General features: G+C 39.5%; 1 protein-coding gene across 1 annotated transcript in view; it reads right to left on the bottom strand.

The window, feature by feature from the left end:
* ATP13A5 (ATPase 13A5) overlaps positions 1-20,967 on the bottom strand; it is a 117,584-nt gene extending 96,617 nt beyond the window's left edge. Inside the window, exon 1 of the mRNA XM_031663888.1 lies at positions 19,665-20,967. Coding sequence (XP_031519748.1) covers positions 19,665-19,727 — 63 coding nt within the window. The 5' untranslated portion in view covers positions 19,728-20,967. The remainder of the gene's footprint in view (positions 1-19,664) is intronic.
* Between the last annotated feature and the right edge of the window lie 271 nt (positions 20,968-21,238).

Consider the following 21,238-nt stretch of genomic DNA (forward strand, 5'->3'; position numbering starts at 1 on the left):
TTATTTACCCCGATAGTAATACGCTAAAATATTTGGACTTTTACTAGTAGGTGAGTTGATATTTGTCATAAACTGAATAAAGATTTGAGATTTGATTCTAGAAGGAAAAATTGCCAAACGATAGATTTGCTTATTCAAAGCCAATTTCTAGTTCCCAACTTCAACAGTGACATTTCATAGCATTGTTTTTTAAATTTGAAAAACCAAATTTTCAGTGCATTTTGAAGCCCCTGAGGGATGCTGATTATGAATAAGATCTCTACTATCCTATTATTTTAGGTTCTGCTGTTGTTGTTTTTGTGCTTTTTAAAAATATGACTGAACTCTGAATTTTCAGGTCCAGATCACAGGACTATAATGTCGAGAAACTTAGTTTTTAGTAAGTGTCTAGAGCACTTTTGATGAGGGAATATCCTGCATTTTATGCAGTTTAGATCATGCTATAAAAAATCTCTTAAGATTTTTCCACTGACCCTCAACACTATCATCCACCTGAGAAAAAAGTTCATTAAGTTCAGTGAGGCAGCCACTCTATTTTGAGATTATTCAAATAAGGTTTAAATTAGAAATATGCATTCACTCTGCTTTTAAGCATGTTTTCAATTGGTTCTCCTCTTTCTCTTCCTGTTCCCCCGATTCTATAAACCTACTTTAGTTTTATTTGTGAATTATAGTTTTATTAGGACCAAATAAAATGTATATGCCACTTTACGTATTATGTCATAAATATACATTCTTTTACCAAGAGTTATTTACAAGGGCTTACTGCCAAAGTCAAAGTGTGTGCAAAAATAGAAGCAGAGCAATTTGGAATCTTAGTCTAGCTTGTAGATGAAATGAGCTCATTCATAAATAACTTTCTCTTTTTCTGTTTATTTATATGCAGTAATGGCAATGAAAATCATAATTCTGGTACCCCTTCAGTTCTCTTCTACACAACGTTTTTAAATTAAAAAACAAACTCACAGTGCTAGCAAGACTGCAATGAAAGCACTACCCCTATATAGTGCCAATAGCCTTGTGAACTGGAATAATTTTTTAGGAAAAGTAAGGTACCAAATTGTATCAAGAATTGTAAAGATATTTCTACTCTTTGAATCAGTAATTCTTCATTTGAAAATATGCCCTAATGAAATAACATCTAAATGAGATAGTTTTGCATATACAATGTTCAGTGCAGCATTATCTGTAATAGCAAAATCACTGGGAAAACCAAATGATAGCTAATGGTTCAGTAAGCTGTGAAACATCAAAGCAATGGACTATGGTAGAGCCCTTAACAACAAAATATATAATGCTAATGTAGAAACCTGGGGCATACTGTGATATAATGTAAAATGGAGAAAAGAACAAAGAACAAGCAGAATAAATGGAAAACAAGTAGCAACATTATGAAATTTAACCCAACTATATTAGTCATTACATTAAATGCATATGGCCTTAATACTATGATTAAAAGCAAAGATTATTAGACTAGATAATAAAAGGCCTATTGTATGCTATTTACAGGAGACACACTTTAAACATAAAGAAGTGGATACATTAAAAAGAAAAAGAAAGGGAAAATACACCATGCAAAAAGTAGAAGAAAGCTGATATTGCTGTATTACTATCACACAAATTATATTTAAGGATAGTTAAGGAAAAAATACTATGAGAGAAAAGGAAGGATATTTCATAAGCTAAAAGATCAATTCAACAGGAGAACATAACAATCCCAAATTTTTGCACTCTAAAAAACATAGTTTCAAAATTTATAAAGCAAAATTGATAGAATTTAAATCTATTCTCATCATTGGAGATTTTAGCGCAACCCCCTCTCAACAACCAACAGAATAAGCAGACAAAACATTCCGTAGGAATACAGGAAGCCTGAACAACTCCACTAGCTACATTGATCTAATTGACAAATATAGAAAATTACAGCCAACAACTGCAGAATTCAAATATTTTTCAAGTACACATAAAATACTTACCTAAATTGAGCATATTCTCAGACATAAAGTATAATGACATTGGCCGGGCGCGGTGGCTCAAGCCTGTAATCCCAGCACTTTGGGAGGCCGAGGTGGGCGGATCACGAGGTCATGAGATCGAGACCATCCTGGCTAACACGGTGAAACCCCTTCTCTACTAAAAAGTACAAAAAACTAGCCGGGCGAGGTGGCGGGAGCCTGTAGTCCCAGCTACTCCGGAGGCTGAGGCAGGAGAATGGCGTGAACCCGGGAGGCGGAGCTTGCAGTGAGCTGAGATCCGGCCACTGCACTCCAGCCTGGGCGGCAGAGCCAGACTCCGTCTCAAAAAAAAAAAAAAAAAAAAAAAGTATAATGACATTATAATTAAACTAGAAATTTAAAACGGAATAACTTAAAAATTCCCAAATATTTGGAAAGTAAACAACATATTTTGAAATAATACATGTAAGTCAAATAAAAAATTACAATAAACATTATGAAATCTTTTGAACTGAATGAAAATGAAAATTGAGAAGTAAAAATTCATGGAATGGAATTAAGACAATTCTTACAGAGAAATTTACAGCTTTAGATGCATATCTTAGTAAAGAAAAAAAGTTTGAAATCAATAAACTAAGCTTCCAACTCAAGAAGTTATAGAAAAAAAGCAAATTAAACCCCCAAAAAGGAAAAAATTACAAAGATGAGTGCAGAAATAAGACAGAAAGTAGAAATACAACACAATACAATACAATAGAGAAAAACAGCAAAGCCAAACGGGTACCCTGAAAAGATTAATAACATTGATAAACTCATCAATAAATACAAATATTTTATGTTTATTACAGAAAATTAATGCGCATTTTAAAAGCTCCCTGCAAAGAAATCTTCAAGCTCAGAGAACTTGTGGTTCCTTTGAAATATTTATGATAGAAATGATACTATTATTTTACAAACCTCTTTATAAGTAGAAGAGATGAAAATTCCCCCAGTTTGTTTTATGAAGCTATAGCATGCTCAGACACCAAACTCTGATAAATATGTGGCAAGCAAGGAAAATTACAGGCTAAGCCCTGTCATGAACATAGATAAAATAATTCTAAAATAGATTATCTAACTAAATCAGTGATATATTAAAAGTTTAGTACATCACTACCAAATAATGTTTGTCCTAGAAATGCAAGGATTTAAAAATCAAAAACTAAACTATGTGCAGATAACGTGCTATATACATAAAAATATCCAAAAGAATATACAAAGTATAAGAGTTAATAAGTGAATTTATTCAGATTGCTGAACACTAGGTCAATATAGGAAAACCAATTGTATTTGTATACATTAGTAACAATTGATGACAACATCTTTAAGCTAACATCACCTGTCAATGATGAAATACCTTCAATAATAAATACCTTCAAAGAAAGAAATTACCTTATCAATAATTACTAATCAAAGTTGTATCAAGTACAGTCTAAGTAGTCTGAAACAGTGCATATGATCACTAAGAGAAAGTAAAGACCTAAATAAATGAAGAGCTGTATTAAGTTTGGGGATTAGCCATCAGTAATCCAATTTAAAATCTCTTCAGACTTCTGTGTGTGTGTGTGTGGTAATTGACAACTTGATTCTAAAGTTGGAATGGAAATGCAAAGGATGTAGGATAGTCAAGACAATTTTTGAAATGAATAAATGTGGAATAATTATGCCACCAGAAGTGAGGGCTTACCACAGAGCCACAGTAATTAAGAAAATGAGGTATACACACAAGTATAAACAAAAACAGCAACAAAACAAAGTCCAAAAAGAGACTCAAACATATTTCTTCACTTGCGAGAAAGGAGCCACTGCAATCTGTGGGGGAAAGGGTGATTTGCTCAACAAATAGTGACAGAGCAGAACGAACATTGCTGGAAAATAAATGAGTACAACACCCCCGCCCCACCCCACCCCACCCCACTGATTTATACCATATACAAAAATTCATCTGACATGGCACAAATATGTAAATGTGACAACTGAAACAATAAATCATCTGAAAGAAACCATAGGATGAATTATTTTATGAACCTCAAGTAGGCAAATGTTTCTTAAACAGAAAATTAAAAAAAAAGACAAAGCAAATGTATTTGACTTTGTTAAAATTAAAACCTTCTGGTTGGGCTCAGTGGCTTATACCTGTAATCCTAGCGCTTTGGGAAGCTGAGGCTGGAGGATTGCTTGAGTCCAGGAGTTCAAGACCAGTCTGAGCAACATAGAAAGACGCTGTCTCTACATGTTTTTTTTTTAATTAGCCAGCAATGGTGGTGCACACCTGTTGTTCCAGTTCCTCAGGAGGCAGAGGTGGGAGGGTCGCTTGAGCCCAGGAGTTCAGGGCTTTGGTGAGCCATAATTGCGCCACTTCCACTCAGCCCGGGCAACAGTGAGACCCTGTCTCTACTGTCTCTAAGTTTTCTAAAAATATATAGAAATGAATGTTTAAAATAAAGAAAATTAAAAGGTTCAGTTGATTAAAAGGTCTCTGAAGAGGCCAGGCATGGTGGCTCACACTGTAATCCCGGCACGTTGGGAGGCCAAGATGGGAGGATCGTTTGAGCCCAGGAATTCAAGATTAACTTGGGCAACATAGTGAGACCACATCTCGACAAAAATTAAAAATGAAAAAATTAGCCAGGCACAGTGACACACACCTGTAGTCCCAGCTATTCACAAGGCTGAGGCAGGAGGATACCCAGAGCCCAGGAGTTCAAGATGGTAGTGAGTTGTATTTGTGTCACTGCACTCCAGGCTGGGTGACAGAACAAGACCTGTCTCCTCCCACAAAAAAAAGTCTCTGGAGAAAATAGATAGATAGATAGACGGATGTAGATATAGATAATGTTATATCTAGATATGAAAAGGACTCATATTTAAGATATATAAAAACCTATTACAAATCAATTAAAAATAAATATATAATAAAAATGGGCAAATGACTTGAATAGATATCTTACACAAGAGAATTTCCAAAGAGATTATAATAGTCAACAACCTGCTCAATATCATAAATCATTAGGAAATACAAAATAAAGCTACAGTGATGTCACAGTCTAGAATAGCTAAAATAATCCTAAAATGAAACAAAGTTGGAAGATTTACACAACCATATTTGAGAACTTACTCTGAAGTTGCACAATGACACAATGATATAACCACAGAATAGCTAAAATTAGAAAGACTGAACATATAAAGTGTTGGTAAAGATAGGAAGCAGCTGAACTGTCATGTTGAGAGTGTGAACTGGGTATATACATTTTAAAAAACTGTGTTGTTAACGATATGACTATGAGTGAATAACTCCCCTCTTAGATTTTTGCACAAGAGAAATGAATGTATATGTCTCCCAAAATATTTGTACAAGATTCAGATATACTTTATGCATAAGAACACGAAACTGGAAACAATCTGAAGGTCCACAAACACGAGAAAGATAAATAATTTTGTGTTTTCATACAATGTAATAAATAATACAACGCAATAAAACATAATGAACCTCTGATGCACACATCAGCATGGATGAATTTCACAGATCTATTGAGCAAATGGAGTACCATAAAGCAATACTATTCTATCCTATTCTATTCATATGAAGTTCAAAAATGAGCAAAATTGATTAAGGATAGAAGTAATTGAATTGTACACTTAAGATCTCTGTACTTTATTGACACTTTACTTACACATGTCAGCAGAGGGTTAAAAAAGAAAAAGTGAGGTGAGTTTATTACTGTTCCAAGCAGACAGAAAGTACATTACTTTAATTGGGATAGATTGGGAAAGAGAAAACAGCAGCACAATTTGAGAAATTAATGAAAGAAGAAAGGGCCAAAGAAGAAATTTACATGGGAAATAGAGGGTTTGTTAACAGTAACCACCTCCTGGTGTGGATGATTGGTAAGAGTTGACTTTCACTGAAGCAAAAGTAAAATCAGATCCCTAATAAAGAATATAGGTGAATGTAGGTGAAGAGGTTTCTGTGAAAGATGCTGCATATGACTGGGGATACCTCAATATCAAAATGTCAGAATTTTTTCTCTTTCAGTTAGCAAGAAGACAAAAACACAGAAAGGAGAGACAGAGAGAGGAGGAAGAAAAAAAAAAAGAAAGAAAGAACCCAAATTTACATTCCCACCAGTACAGTCACTATGGAGAACAGTATGGAGGTTCCTTAAAAAACTGAAAATAGAATTAACATATGATCCAGCAATCTCACTGTTGGATATATATCCAAAAGAAAGGAAATAAATATTTTGAAGAGATATCTTCACTCCTATGTTTATTATAGTCCTATTCACAGTTGCCAAGATATGGAATTAACCTGTGTCCATCAATGGATGATTAAAGAAATGTGTATGTTACATATACACAATGGAGTATTATCCAGCCTTTACAGGGTACATGTGATATTTCGATACAAGCATACAATATGCAATGATCAAATCTTGGTAATTGGGGTATCTACCCCCTCAAGCAGTTATCATTTCTTTGTGTTAGAAACACTCCAATTTCATTCTTTTTGTTATTTTGAACCCTTAACCATCCTCTTTTTATCTCTCTTCTGCCTACTACCCTTCCCAGCTTCTGGTAACTGACAGTCTACTCTCTATCTCCATGAATTCAATTTCTTTCTAGCTTCCATGGATTAGTGAGAACATGCAATATTTGTCTTTCTAGGCCTGACATATTTCACTCAACATAATATCCTCCAGTTCTAGCCATGTTTTTGCAAATGACAGGATTTCATTCTTTTATTTTAAAAATGTTATACCATAAAAAAGAAAAAAGAGAAGGAAAGAAGAAAGAAAGCAGCTTGTAAATGTCAGAGTAACTTTCTGGAATGTGTGGTTCCTTGAACAAAGATGAATAGAAACCATGTTTTTGCTTCTTTGATACACTGGCCTCATAAACCTTGGTAAAACTGCTTTCTAGATCGTTTCTGTTTTCCCAGAGGTGTGTGGCTGGGTATGGGACTTGAGATTTTTAAAGAATCACTGCTTTATCTGGTATTCTTTTAATCAAATACTTTCAATCAGCTTGTTAATGTTTAGAGTGATTACAGTTTATCACAGTGTATTAGTCCATTCTCACACTGCTATAAAGATACTACCTGTGACTGGGTAATTTATAAAGGAAAGAGGTTTAATTGACTCACAGTTCCACACGGGCTGGGGAGGCCTCAGGAAACTTACAATCATGGTGGAAGGGGAAGCAGGGCATGTCTTACATGGCGGCAGGTGAGAGAAAGAGCAAAGAGGGAAGTGTCAGACACCAAACAACCAGATCTCGTGAGCACTCACCCACTATCATAAGAACAGCATGTGGGAAACTACCCCCAAGATCCAATCACCTCCCACCCAGTCCCTCCCTTGACATGTGGGGATTACAATTCGAGATCAGATTTGGGTGGGGACACAGCCAAACTATGTCATACAGTATATGTTTTCATCTTGACCAACTAATCAAAAGGAAAATTAGATTGTATAAATGATTATTCTTCTGATGTAGTCAGAGCCACTCAGACTTTTTCTGAATATTTACACACCCCCAGTAAAATCCACTAAGAAATTCAGGGTAGAGGAGAGAGCCAGGAGCAATGTTTGTACAATAAAAGGAAAATAAACAGTAGCCAGAGGTGTTGTTAATGTAAAGATACTGGAAATAGGATGAAAGTGTCTGAATCTCAAACCCATTATACATGGTTCCTTGTGAGTTTTGCCACTTATTACCTGTGAGCTCAGGATTTAATTTCTCTAAGTCTCTGTTTCCATCTCTGTACTTAGAGGAATATTAATAGCATACATGTGGAAAAGCAGTGAGGCTTAAAGAGAGGTGTAAGGTGTTGAGAGAAAAAGCAGCTCAGTCAATGATAACAGGTGATGATAGGTTCAGTCACAGGAGGAAAGAGATGACTTTCAGCTTTTAGTTGCAATATAGCGGATCAAGACTGGTAATAGAAACAGCCTGTGTTCCATGAGGCCAGGAACCCAGATCTGCCACCTATTAGTGAGTTGAATAGCACAGAAATTGGGCCCATCTTCACACAGACTTGATTTGTATTCTGTCTAAACAGTGGTGTTCCTTCACATTTTTGTTTCCTATAGAATTCTGAAAGAGGTACCACAGCCCAAAAAGTCTTTTTCTAGGCCCAGAATACAAAGGAAGCAATCTGGATTAGGAATAACAGTGAAATATGCATGCACTTTTTCACAGAGGTTATTGCTGTAAATCGCAACTTAGAGCCAGACTTTCCTTCCAGATCTGACACCAGAACCTCTTTTCTTTATACCCTACCCCACTGCCTTCTAGAAGCTCTTGCTTCTGTCCTTTGCTCCACTATTTACCAGCTGTGATTCAAACTTGCTGAACTTCGGATTTTTCATGTGAAAATGTGGCTGCTTGTAAAATGCATCAGAAGTAGTTTGGTGTAGCAGTTAAAAGCTGAAGATACGGCATGGGAAAACCAAGTTCAAATCATACCTCCACCATGTAACCACATATAAGACTTTGGCAACCGACTTTACTTCTGATGCCTTAATTTCCTCCTCCACAGATGAGAATAATAATAATCACTATTGTCTAGGGTTATTGTTAGAAACTAATAAGATAATGCATGCAATGCATTTAGCAAAGTTCCTGAAACATTTTGAGCCCTTAATATGTGTCAAAAATTATCTTGTGTAACAAACTCGATAAAATTTCAGTAATAAGTGACTAATCCCAATGGACTCATTGTAAAATAGTTTGACCACAAGCAATATGCAAAACTAAACACTATCTGTGAACACCATTGTAAGGAACATGGCTGTGTTTTGGTCAAGGATAGGCCGAGGTAGGATGTTTACATCCTGCGTGACTCAGTGAGTTTGCAGTGTAGGCGTGTAACTCCACTTGTTATCAGAGCCATGTAGCCATAACATGGGAAGGCCATCCCTTGGCCCTATACCATTATTGTCTGTAAAAGGTATAATTGCCTTACTGACACTATACAGATGTGCTCATGCCCAGAGAAAGAGAGAGAGAGCCAGAGCTGTCCGTTTTTGCAGACAGACAGAAGTGAGCCAGCCAGGACACAGCTCAGCCCGCTTGCACTAAGAGTTAAGCTGCTGACCTTCAAGGGAGAGCCAGTCACACAGCTGCATGTGGGAGCCATTGGACTAAGGAGCCGAGACAGAGCAGTGTAAGAGAGCTGCTGGTGAGAGGGCTGCTGAATAAAGCCTTATTTCACCTACCTACAGCCCCTGAGTGCTTTCAGCTGTCTGCCATTTATCCACCCACTCCCTTCAGACCTCAGCATGGGCTGGAACCTGACCCCAAACATGACAACCATAGTTGAATTTCTCAAAGTGATTGATTCAATGGCTTCCATGGAGCTTTTGCTTTTCCCAAAGAGCACAAGTGGTCAAAACTGAAGTCAGAATAAAGCTAAAAAGAAAACTGCTCACTTTTGCAGTATGTGAAACTTGAGAGAAGGGCTTTAGCATAAACAGCAAATTGACTCAGATTAGTTAGATGCAATAACTATAAATGCAAGTACACACACACACACACACACACACATATGCACCAGTACAATCATTCTTTACACATACAGGAGGAAAAAAGTTAATTAACATGATAGAGCACCTTACCTTTGATGTTTGTATAATGTGACCTTGTATATGTTACTTAACTGAGCCTCCATTTACTCAGTTGTAAAATGGATATAAGTCGCTACCTCATAAAAGTTAAATGAGAACATACATTAAGTACAGCATATAAAAGGCAGTTTTTAAATTATATTTTTTATTTTCTTTATAGGTAGCTGTTTCACTTACCATCAGAGGTGGAACTAAGATTGGCCGAATTCCTCAGGAAAAGAGAATTATAGGGTGCAGCGTCATCTAAACATGGTTTCTTCCCCAAATTCTCTTTTGGTGGGATTCTCTTTGTCTTGTAGAAGCAATCCCTGGGTTCTCTTCCTGCCTTTTAACCGAATTTTCATTGTATCCAGAGTACTGGCATTAATGCAAAACTGGTATTCTGAACAAGGTCGTCTTTGTTTTTCTGTAAATCCTTTTATTCTTACATTCACTGTTCATGTGTTTAGCCATCTAAAATATCTGTTGAGCACCCACTACGCATAAGCAAAGCAGTGTGCAATTCAGAGTCTTTGGAATGGGTATTTTGGGTTATAGCTCCTAACACACTCACTTAAACCAAGATTCTTACAGCACAAAGTTACTAATCTATTTACTCACCCAAGACATCACATAAACAACTCCCACTATAATAATTCTGTTCTGCAAATGGCAATGCCAGTTTTTGCTTGTTTATTTGTTCTGCTGAGATGGGTTCAGCTTTTCCATGGACAAGAATATTACAACAGCCTTAGAGCAAGGTCGATTTTTCTGTGTAGGTCTAAGCTTCTAGATGCTTGACTCACGGTCAAGGAGATTATATTTCAGTATCTTTTCCTATTATATTTCAATGTCCTTTCAATGTCCATTCCTTTCCAATGTCCTGTGTACATTATATTTCAATGTCCTTCCTGTGGACACTATATTTCAATGTCCTTCCTCTGGCTAGAATTCATCATGTTTTATCTGCTTGTGTTTTTTAAGCAACAATCACAGCACCAAGTTTCTATTCCTTATTAACAATCTGCCCTTTGTTGTCTATCTGGACTTGCCCAAAGGGGTTCCTTTACATGTTATAGATGGGAGGACATTCTCAAAACTGTTTTCTGATCTCTACCTCAAGGTTCTTCTCTTTAATGTTCGGATAATGTTGTCCTTAGTTAATTGATCATGTTGGTATGGTTGTTTTTCTTCAATCTCCTATTACTATTTGGTTTGCCCATGTGTAGTAATTTGAATTAGTTGCAACCAATTACCAAGCATTGCTAATCATAGTTTCATATTATGCCCTGCATTCATGCCATGGAGTACCCTTTGTGTAGCGATATGATGTCTTTTTTTTTTCTTTTTTTTTTTTGAGACAGAGTCTCACTCTGTCACCCAGGCATCTGCCACTGCAAGCTCCGCCTCCTGGGTTCACGCCATTCTCCTGCCTCAGCCTCCCGAGTAGCTGGGACTACAGGCACCTGCCACCACGCCCGGCTACTTTTTGTATTTTTTAGTAGAGATAGGGTTTCAATGTGTCGGCCAAGATGGTCTCAATCTCCTGACCTTGTGATCTGCCTGCCTCAGGCTCCCAAAGTGCTGGGATTACAAGCGTGAGCCACCATGCCCGGCCAAGATATAATGTCTTGGATCCCTTTTACTTTTATCTATATTTGACAATAAGAACTAATTGAGTCTATTCGACAATAAGATCCTTCTGAGTCCTTAGGTGTTATTTCTCACAACAACCTTATGAAACAGGCATTATTATTTCCTAAAATAACTATTAATATTCATAAATTATTTGTAGAACAAAGAAACAGTCTTGGAAATGTATGTTCAAAATAAATACTAAATCATTCAGTCTGGAGTAAGATAAACCTTTCACTATCTAGCAGTGTGATTTGAAACCCAACACAAAACAGAGGAACATATCCCACTGTTGGCTACAGGTATTCCCATAATTTCAGCCGGCATTACTATTACAAGAGTGCTAACACATAGTCCTCCTGCAAGTAAAAGCGCAACTAAGGACCTTTGTTTGGTGAGGCCAACAGCAGAGAGCAGCGAGTCTGCCTCAAAAGATAATGAGATGCCTGGCCTGATTAGCAAGAACAATTTCTGAAAACAGAATTTGCCCTAGATCAAGGGCATGGGACAACATGGCAAGTTCGGTTAAAAGTCACTTGTAAAATAAGAGCATTGTTAACCAGGGAGGGAGTCTCAGAGATTACTTGGTTCAAATTTCTCTCTAGGAAAAAACAGCTATACAGCGTCCTTCGCAGATGAGCACCTGCGTCTGCTTAAGAGGGGCTTTTCGTTGCCTTACAGGGCTGCATACTCTCTTGTTGGAGAGCTGTGATGGTGTATTAGTTTTCTGTTGCTGCATAGCAAACTCAGTGTCTTAATACAACACAGATTTATTATCTCACAGTTTTTACGGGTTGGGTATTCAGTTAGCTGGGTCCTATGCTGAGCGTCTTACAAGACTAAAATCAAGGCGTTACCTGAGCTGTGCTCTTTCTGGAGCTAAGAGACCTCTTCACACTCATATGGTTGTTGGCAGAATTCGCTTCCTTGCAGCCTTGAGATGGAGGCCCCCATTCTCTTGCTGGTAGTCAGCTGGAAGCGACTCTCAGTCTTAGCAACCACTCCTTACCACACAGCGTCTTCCATCTTCAAAAACGCAACATGGAACCTCCCTTGCATCAGACCTTTCTCGTGCTTTAACTATCTCTGACTTCCGGAAAGGCCCAGTCTCTTTTAATGATTCACTTGATTAGGTCAGGTGTGCCCAATCTCCGTTTTTATTAACTCAGTTGAGTTCATGTGGATTACACCTGTAAAGTCCTTTTTTCCATAGAACATAACAGGAGTCCTAGTTTCTCATATTTACAGATTCTGCCCACACTGAGCTAGAGGGGATTACACAAACGGAACGGTGATCACAGGGGTGTCACGTTACGTTTCTGCCACCACAGATGATTAGGAAGTTCCGGCAGGTGCGGTGGCTCACGCCTGTAATCAGCACTTTGGGAGGCCAAGGCGGGCAGATCACGAGGGCAGGGGATTGAGATCAGCCTGGCCAACATGGTGGAACCCTGTCTCTACTAGAAATACAAAAATTAGCTGGGTGCAGTGGCATGCACCTGTAGTCCCAATTACTCAGTAGACTGAGGCAGGAAAATCGCTTGAACCCGGGAGGCAGACGTTGCAGTGAGCTGAGATCGCGCCACTTCACTCCAACCTGGGCAACAGAGCAATACTCCATCTCAAAAAAAAGAGGAAGTTCTGCCATCAGGAGAATAAATATGGCTGGAATCTACCAACGCCTACTTTTGTTCTCCACATCAGCCTGTCAACTCTTGGAAGAAAAACATTATGACGGTTCTTTGGGAAACTGTTTCTAAATTCTTTTAAACGCTTCTTACTTGTGACATGCAGATATTCCTCCAAATACACTCACTTCTTGAAATTTCTAAGTATGAGTTTTAGAATAAAAAAAAGTTTTAAATATAACTTCCTAGATTTTTCCTAATAAAATACAGATTATGGCAGAACTTTTATTTATTTCTTCTATTCTGCAGAACAGGCTTCTATTAAGGCATTCCAGGACTAATTTTTTATAGCTACATCACACTGGCAAATAAAATTCAGCACATTGAATAAAGCACTTCAATTACTTTCTCATGTACAACTACCAAACCCAAGTCACTCATATCCTCACCTAGTATTTTGAAAATAGCTTAAAACAAAAACTCAATAATGTGGTCTGTTACATTGTGTCTTGCCAATTTCTCACCTACAATCCAGCCTAGAGAAATGTTTGAATCTTGATTCTGTCACCTATATTGTTTTTTTTTTTTTTTTTTTTTTTAAAACGGAGTCTCGCTCTGTAGCCCAGGCTGGAGTGCAGTGGCCGGATCTCAGCTCACTGCAAGCTCCGCCTCCCGGGTTCCCGCCATTCTCCTGCCTCAGCCTCCCGAGTAGCTGGGACTACAGGCGCCCGACACCACGCCCGGCTAGTTTTTTATGTATTTTTAGTAGAGACGGGGTTTCATCGTGTTCGCCAGGATGGTCTCGATCTCCTGACCTTGTGATCCGCCCATCTCGGCCTCCCAAAGTGCTGGGATTACAGGCTTGAGCCACCGCGCCCGGCCTACACCTATATTGTTGTTCTTCCCTCATAGCTAGGTGTCAGTTGAAGAACGATAAGCTTACCTTTACCTCATTCAACCTGATAATATACATGTTGACTGAAAACAGGAGAGAGCCAACAGGGCTGACTTTCAGTTTCAATTTTTTCTTTTCAGTTTTAATCCTTCGAGTGTTTTTTTGGGGGGGAAGTTCTTTATTGGAGGATGACCTTGTGTATGTAAGATACATTATATTGCGTATGTAAAATAATCTACATGTTCAAAATTCCTGATTTTTCTTTTTCTTTTTTTGAGATAGAGTCTCACTCCATTGCCCAGGCTGGAGTGCAATGGCATGATCTCGGCTCACTGCAACCTCTGCCTCCCAGGTTCAAGCAATTCTCCTGCCTCAGCCTCCCAAGTAGCTGGGATTACAGGCACCTGCCACCATGCCCAGCTAATTTTTTTATTTTTATTTTTAGTAGAGACGGGGTTTTGTCATGTTGGCCAGCCTGGTCTCAAACTCCTGACCTCAGGTGATCCACCTGCCTCAGCCTCTCAAAGTGCTGGAATTCCAGGCATAAGCCACCGTGCCCAGCCAATTCTTGATTTTTTTTTAAACAACTCATTACATATTACTTGTTTTCTCAATGATAACCTCAAACAATGATCATTCTTTACATTTTAACCAGAAAAAAAGGAAATACCCTCAACACCAATCTCACTTAATATATGTATTCCTGCATTTTCTAATTATTTTTGCACTTTGTAACTCTTGATTCCTTGTACATAAATGAACCACTTATTTTTCATAGCACTTTCCATATCTCACATGTGACCCTCACAAAACTTGTGAGTCAGGAGAGCTAGTGGTATTGTTCTTAGGTAAAGAGCCAAGGCCAAAGAGGTATCAACAACCACATGGTTAGCAGCAGAGCCTTGACTAAAACCCAGGTTTGCTATCTCAGAGTCCAGGGCTCCTCTACTGTTCAGCAGAAGAAAATTACTTCGAAGCAAAATGCACCTTTGTCAGTTCTGTTTTGTCCACACCAAGCAGCCATTTTGCCTTCTGGGGCTGCTCTGATTTGTAATTTTGACATTTTGTTGGTGGGTGTCTGTACAGAAGGGGAACACAGATGGAACTGTTGGGCTTTGCAACTGGTATGAATCAAGCAGCACTTGTGGCTCCAGTGGGGTTAGAATCAAAGTCGTCTTCAGAAAGCAGATGCAGCCTGTGGTCAGAGGAGCTGCCGAAGCAGAGGCTGATATGCACACAGTGTGCCTCCAGACAAACCAGGCTGAGGAGAGGCTGACGTGCACACAGTGTGCCTCCAGACAAACCAGGCTGAGGAGAGCCGCCATGATTACTTTTCCTCCCAGCAGAGTATAATGATAAAATAATACCTATCAGTCATTGAGAACATTCCAACCTTCCTATGGAGGTTCCATGAGACAATGGTCAGGAGATAATCTGTGCATGTATTTGCACACACACACACACAGAGAGAAAGATTCCATGGATGCATAAGTGTGGGAAATGCGGTGCACTGTGGCTGGGTGAGGTGGCTCACGCCTATAATCCCAGCACTTTAGGAGGTCGAGGCAGGAAGATCACTTGAGCCCAGGAGTTTGAGACCAGCCTGGAAAACATAGGGAGACTTCATCTCTACTGAAATTTAAAAAAAATTAGCCAGCTGGTGTAGCACATGCCTGTGGTGCCAGCAATATGGGAGGCTGAGGCAGGAGGATTGCTTGTGCCTGGGAGATTGAGGCTGCAGTGAGCTATGATCACACCTCTGCACTCCAGCCTGTGTGGCAGAGCAAGACCCTGACACACACACACACACACACACACAGTATATATATATATATACACACACACACACACACACGCACTATATATATATACACATACACACATACACACACACACACACACATAGTGCTATACAGTGCACTGTAATGCTCCTTAAGAGATCACAGAAAACCGTAATATTGATATGGTTTGAATGTGTCCTCCAAGGTTCTTGTGCTGGGAGGTGGGGTGAATAAGAGGCGATTAGATCACAAGGCTCTGCCCTTGTGAACATTATTTTCACTCTAGTGGGTTAGTTATTGCAAAGTGGGCTCATTATAAAGGCAAGTTGGGCCCCCTCTTACTCTCCTGCTCTCTTGTGCTCTCTTGCCCTTTTACCTTCCACCATGGGATGACTCAGCAAGAAGGCCCCCACCAGGCATGGCCCCTCAGCCTTGAACTTCCCGCCTCCAGAACCATAACAAATAAATTTATTTTCTTTATAAATCACCCAGTCTGTGGTCTTCTGTTACAGCAACACAAAGCAGACCAAGACAAATATACTCAAGATTTGAGAAGCCCTGCTGTTATTTGCGTAACCGTTTCACACAGTATTTCTCAAACCTAATGGGGAAGGAGAACAGGGAAACGTCTTATATAATACCTACTGCAGAAGATATGTTTAGAAAAGCTGTATTACCTCATTTAATCTTCACCACAATCCCAAATGGTAGGTATTAGAGAGGTCAAATAACTTGCCTAACAGAACTAGAATTCAACTCAGGTCAGCCTGAAGCCAAATCCCATTCCATTAAGTATGGAGCTATATAACCTGAAGGCTTCAGAATTATTTAGGGTCTTGTGTTGTGAAGGCTCCTGTGGGCTCTTAGAGAAGCCAAGGGTCCTGAGACAGCTAGAGAAGACAAGAAAAGTGTACTGCAAATGGAGAGGCTGAGGGAATCACCTGGGCAGGGCAGATTTTTAAGAAAAAGGCAGGTGAAGAAAAGGAGCCTATTATAGCTGGATAGTAGTGAGGAGGGTGGGGAGTGGATGGGAGTACGTTGGAAAAAACAATAAAGACCTGTACAGTGAGAATATTGATTGCAGGGCTGTTGTAAGGTTTTGGGTAAAATGAAAACCTGTGTGTCAAGCACCTAGCACTGCACCGTAGCTGGGACAGTAAGCACTAGCAGGATGAGAACAGGAGATGGGAATGGTAACAGGGTTCAACTCTAGAGGCCAGTGCAAAGCTTTATATCCATGCTGAGCTCAGCAGAATCACCCAAGACTGTGCTTGCACAATCTCACAGCATCGCCCCTCCATCCACTCAGGCTCTCCATGGCTGTTTGATTGAAGGAGTCCATTATTTGCCTCCACTGTCTCTAATGTTTACCACAATGACTCTCACGATTACCACTGATTGTTCACTTGAAATACTGAGTACAAGCAGAAGTTAGACTGGGCCAAAGGGAATCTTCCTCGAAGAAAGAGCAAGTGGGGTGAGGCTGTCAACATGTGACAGACCCCACTGCTGGGACTAAACTGTGCCCAGGTTTAGTTTGACCTACTGATGGTTTTCAAAAGATGAATTTGCTTTCAAAATTTATCATCAGGCTATCTCACATAAAAAGTCAGATTTCTGGCCTCCCTTTATTTATTTATTTATTTTTTACCTTTTAGCTTTAAAAACATCTATTTCTAGAGTCTGGGAAGTCCAAGATCAAGGTGCTGGCAGATCCAGTGTCTGATGAGGACCCTCCTTCTGCTGCATAGATGGCCATCTTTTCTCTGTGCCCTCACATGGTAGAAGGGACAAGGGAGATCTCTAGGGTCTCTTTTCGTTTATTTATAATAGAAACGGGCTCTTTCTATGTTAACCAGGCTGGTCTCGAACTTCCAGCCTCAAGAGATCCTCCCACCTGAGCCTCCCAAAGTGCTGGGATTACAGGCATGAGCCACTGTGCCTGGCCAGGGGTCTCTTTTCTTTTTTTAACTTCCAACTTTTAAGTTCAGGTGTACATGTGCAGGATGTGCAGGTTTGTTACATCGGTAAAAGTGTGCCATAGAGGTTTGCTGCACAGATTGACCTGTCACCTAGGTGGTAAGCCCAGCATCAATTAGCTATTCTTCCTGATGCTCTCCCTCCTCCCACCTCCCACCTTCTGATAGGTCCCAGTGTGTGTTGTTCCCCATCTGGCTTCCTTCTAAAAGACCAGCAATTGCAAGATCAGGACAACAATTTCCTGGAGCTAAGTCACAGCTTCCACAGTTCAGTCATCCCAGCTCCCTCGGGCCTACCTGAGTCCATGGATTCCCTGATCAACCAGAGTAGGATTTGCATCTGTGCTCTACGCCCCAGAATTCTGAAAAAGAAATCTACAGCCATCTCTCCTTCCCCAGAACGAGTTAAGCTTACTTAACCTATTACTTAACTTACTTAACTCTATTAGGGATTCCTAATAGAAGTTTCTGGTGAGCGTCTGTAAAAGTGTTTGATCACCTGCAAAAATGAAGAAAACTGGGGCACCTGGCTCATTATTTAATCCTATGATACCAATGTCCTTTCTGTGAGTGAGAGAATTAAAGTATCAGGCTATAAACTTTACAAATACAGCAACTAGTTAGAGAAGAATAAAGAGCAATGTAATTTTTTCCCGCACTCTTATCTACATGTTGAAAACATCAGAGCTAACAGAATTGTTCAGCAGCGAACACAGGGGAATAGATTTTCGTTCTTTAAAAGCCTTCATTCTGAAGATTTCAAAGTGCTGTGCTATCGTCAAGCTTAGCGTGGTACAATAATGCAAGCCACAAGTATGAGCTGCCTTCATAATATTAACTTTCCTGGCAGCCACATTAAAGATGTAAAGAGAAGCAGGTGAAATTTTTACTTAACCTATCTAAAATATTGTCATTTCAATGTGTTAACAATATAAAAATTATTAATAAGATACTTTACTCTTTTTTGACTAAATTCTTCAAAATCTGGTGCGTATTTTATACATAAAGCATATTTTAGTGTGGACTAGCTACTTTTTTAGTGCTCAGAAACTACATGTGGCCTGTGGCTGCCTTACTGAACAACACAGACGTAGATGAAATCATGTTTCCTTCAATTAGCAAATAAGAATAGGTGGAGGGAGAGCCGGTATGGATTTGCCCCAGAACTCACAGGGAACCAGGAGGCCAGCCAGGAAACTGACATCATTCTAATCTACAAACCATGTTCTCCAAGTTCTTTGGGGCCCCCAAATGTGCCCTCACTCTGAGCCTTCCCCCGTCTGTCTCTGTCTCCTTTCTTCACTCTCTAACTGGAGCTACCTGTTGTACGGTGAACAGAACAGGATGTGGAGAAGCAGTGGGCTGGATTCCCAGTCTGTCCCTTGCAGGCTAATGACCTTGGGCAAGTTATTTAACCTCCCTGGTCTCAGATTTCTTTTCAATAAAATAGGATTAGTTCTTTCATCACTGAGTTCTGAGGATTATATAAAATCACAAATGTAAACACTTCAGCACCAAATAAACACTATAGTTTTCAACTTTTTAATAATTATTTTTAAGTGTGTGTGTGTGTTTGATGAAAAGAGCAGTGGGGAAATAATTGGAGACATGAGAAATTTTTAAAATATGTGTTAAAAATCTCAGGCCACATTCTACTCCTTCTTTAGTGGTTGATGCTTAAAACTTCTCTCCACGCTTATAAAAAGCATGACTTCAGCCCAAAGCCCCCTAAGCCTAGGTTATGCATACATACCCGAGGCATGAGAATAAAAAAGGAGTTCTTGTTTTCACTAGAGTTTGTTCAATCACACAGCAACCCAGATAATAAGGGGGAGACATCCCATTGAGCACCACGCGGGGCTCTACAAATACTGTAAATGTCTGAGGAAACATCACAGGTTCATTGCATATGAAGATGGCAAGAATTCTATCATCCAGAGGTCGTAAGTTTCTCAGTCCCTGCAGGTTTCGCCACAATAAAATGGTGCTTTGCAGCCCTTAAGGAACCTTACCAGACTGAAACCTTTCAAGGTCTTAAAGCCTGAAGTGCAAATGCTACACTCTATCTTCTAATTTAGCTGCAGTCCCTACTCACAGCATTGGGCACTTCGAGAAGACTAGTAAAATAAAGGGAAGACTCACCAGTTCATCCTCCTCTCCCTGGTTGAGCAAAGCCCGATGGTCCTTCTTACTGTTCTCCTCCATCTAAACTCAGCCAGTGAGGATCTCTCCTGGCTAACTCCTTGGAGAAATGTCAGAATCCCTTGGGCTTCTGTGAACTTGGAATCGTCAAGACTTGGGATTGCTCTTCTCGGGCGCTTTTAGAATCTCTTAACACACCTTGCCTATTAGACTAACAAAGGAAAGAAAGAAAATCTTCTCAGGAGCAGGATTGGTCTGTTAATCTGGTTGTTGTGGGGGTTTTTCCTAGGGTTTGTTTATTGAGCTAGATAAGAGTGCGTCAAGACTTGAGGAATGAAGGGGGAAGAAGCTGGCGAACTAGAAAGACAAATAATTTTGGATGCAATCCATAAATGTCTCTGCCAAGGAATGAAAATAGTCACTTTGCTAATAACCTAAGACAAAAGGATTAGCCAGTGAGAGATGTATAAAAACCCTGCAGACTTTGAAACTAATGAACATATTGGGGGTGACAATGAGAATTGAAGGAAGGGAGATAGGCTTATGATAGAGAATGTAGGAATCATTTTGGAATTAGGAAAATCTGAGTTCTAATCCCTGCTTTACTGAGGACCCTGGACAAATCACTTAAAATCTGAAATTTTGGTTTCTAGTACTTAACAATGTCAATAATAACTATACGGTCATATAAAGATTTAAGATGATATTCATAAAAGGCCAACGATAGCACCCACCACACTCAGTAGGAGAGAAGTAATCATCATCACAATCATTATACTAACCAAGAAGAAAGACGCTTTAAAAAGTAAACTATATTAATAATGTCTTTTCATTTTCTCTTTAGAGTTTACAAAAGTTTCCAAATGAGCAAAGTAAGTAGAGGGAAGAGATGCTAGAAAGACCGAGGATTAAGGATATAGCCCAAATTTCAACACCACTGAATTTGACATTTTCTTTAGAAAATAGGTATACCGTGATCCATTCCAGAGTTAGTTAATTTGTTTGTGGTGAAAACTTTTGTCATTTTATTGGCTCTTATTGTATCCTTGCACTTTGACTGTGGAAGAAAATGTGCCGTGAATGAAAACTGTTAGAGGATGATACTTGGCTGTTTCTGCTGACTGAAATAGTCATTGATTGCCTTGAGCAGGCACAAGTGTCCAACTTGATGTTCAGGAGAGTTTGACGTGCTTTCTAACCAGGAGAAAGTGGCCGATGAGAATAAACAGAAAGACAACTGCAGTTCTTCATGTTTGTTTGTTTGAGACAGAGTATTGCCCTGTCTCCCAGGCTGGAGTGCAATGGCACAATCTCTGCTCACTGCAACCTCCACTTCCCAGGCTCAAGAGATTCTCCTGCCTTAGCCTCCCGAGTAGCTGAGATTACAGGCACCCACCAGCAGGCCCGGCTAATTTTTGTACTTTTAGTAGAGATGGGGGGTTTCATCATGCTGGCCAGGCTGGTTTCGAACTCCTGACCTCAAATGATCTGCCCATCTCAGCCTCCCAAAGTGCTGAGATTACAGGCATGAGCCACCACACCCAGCCCGTTGTTGTTTTAGGAATAATTATACC

The sequence above is a fragment of the Papio anubis genome, chromosome 2 (assembly GCF_008728515.1).
Source record: "Papio anubis isolate 15944 chromosome 2, Panubis1.0, whole genome shotgun sequence".
NCBI lineage: Eukaryota > Metazoa > Chordata > Mammalia > Primates > Cercopithecidae > Papio > Papio anubis.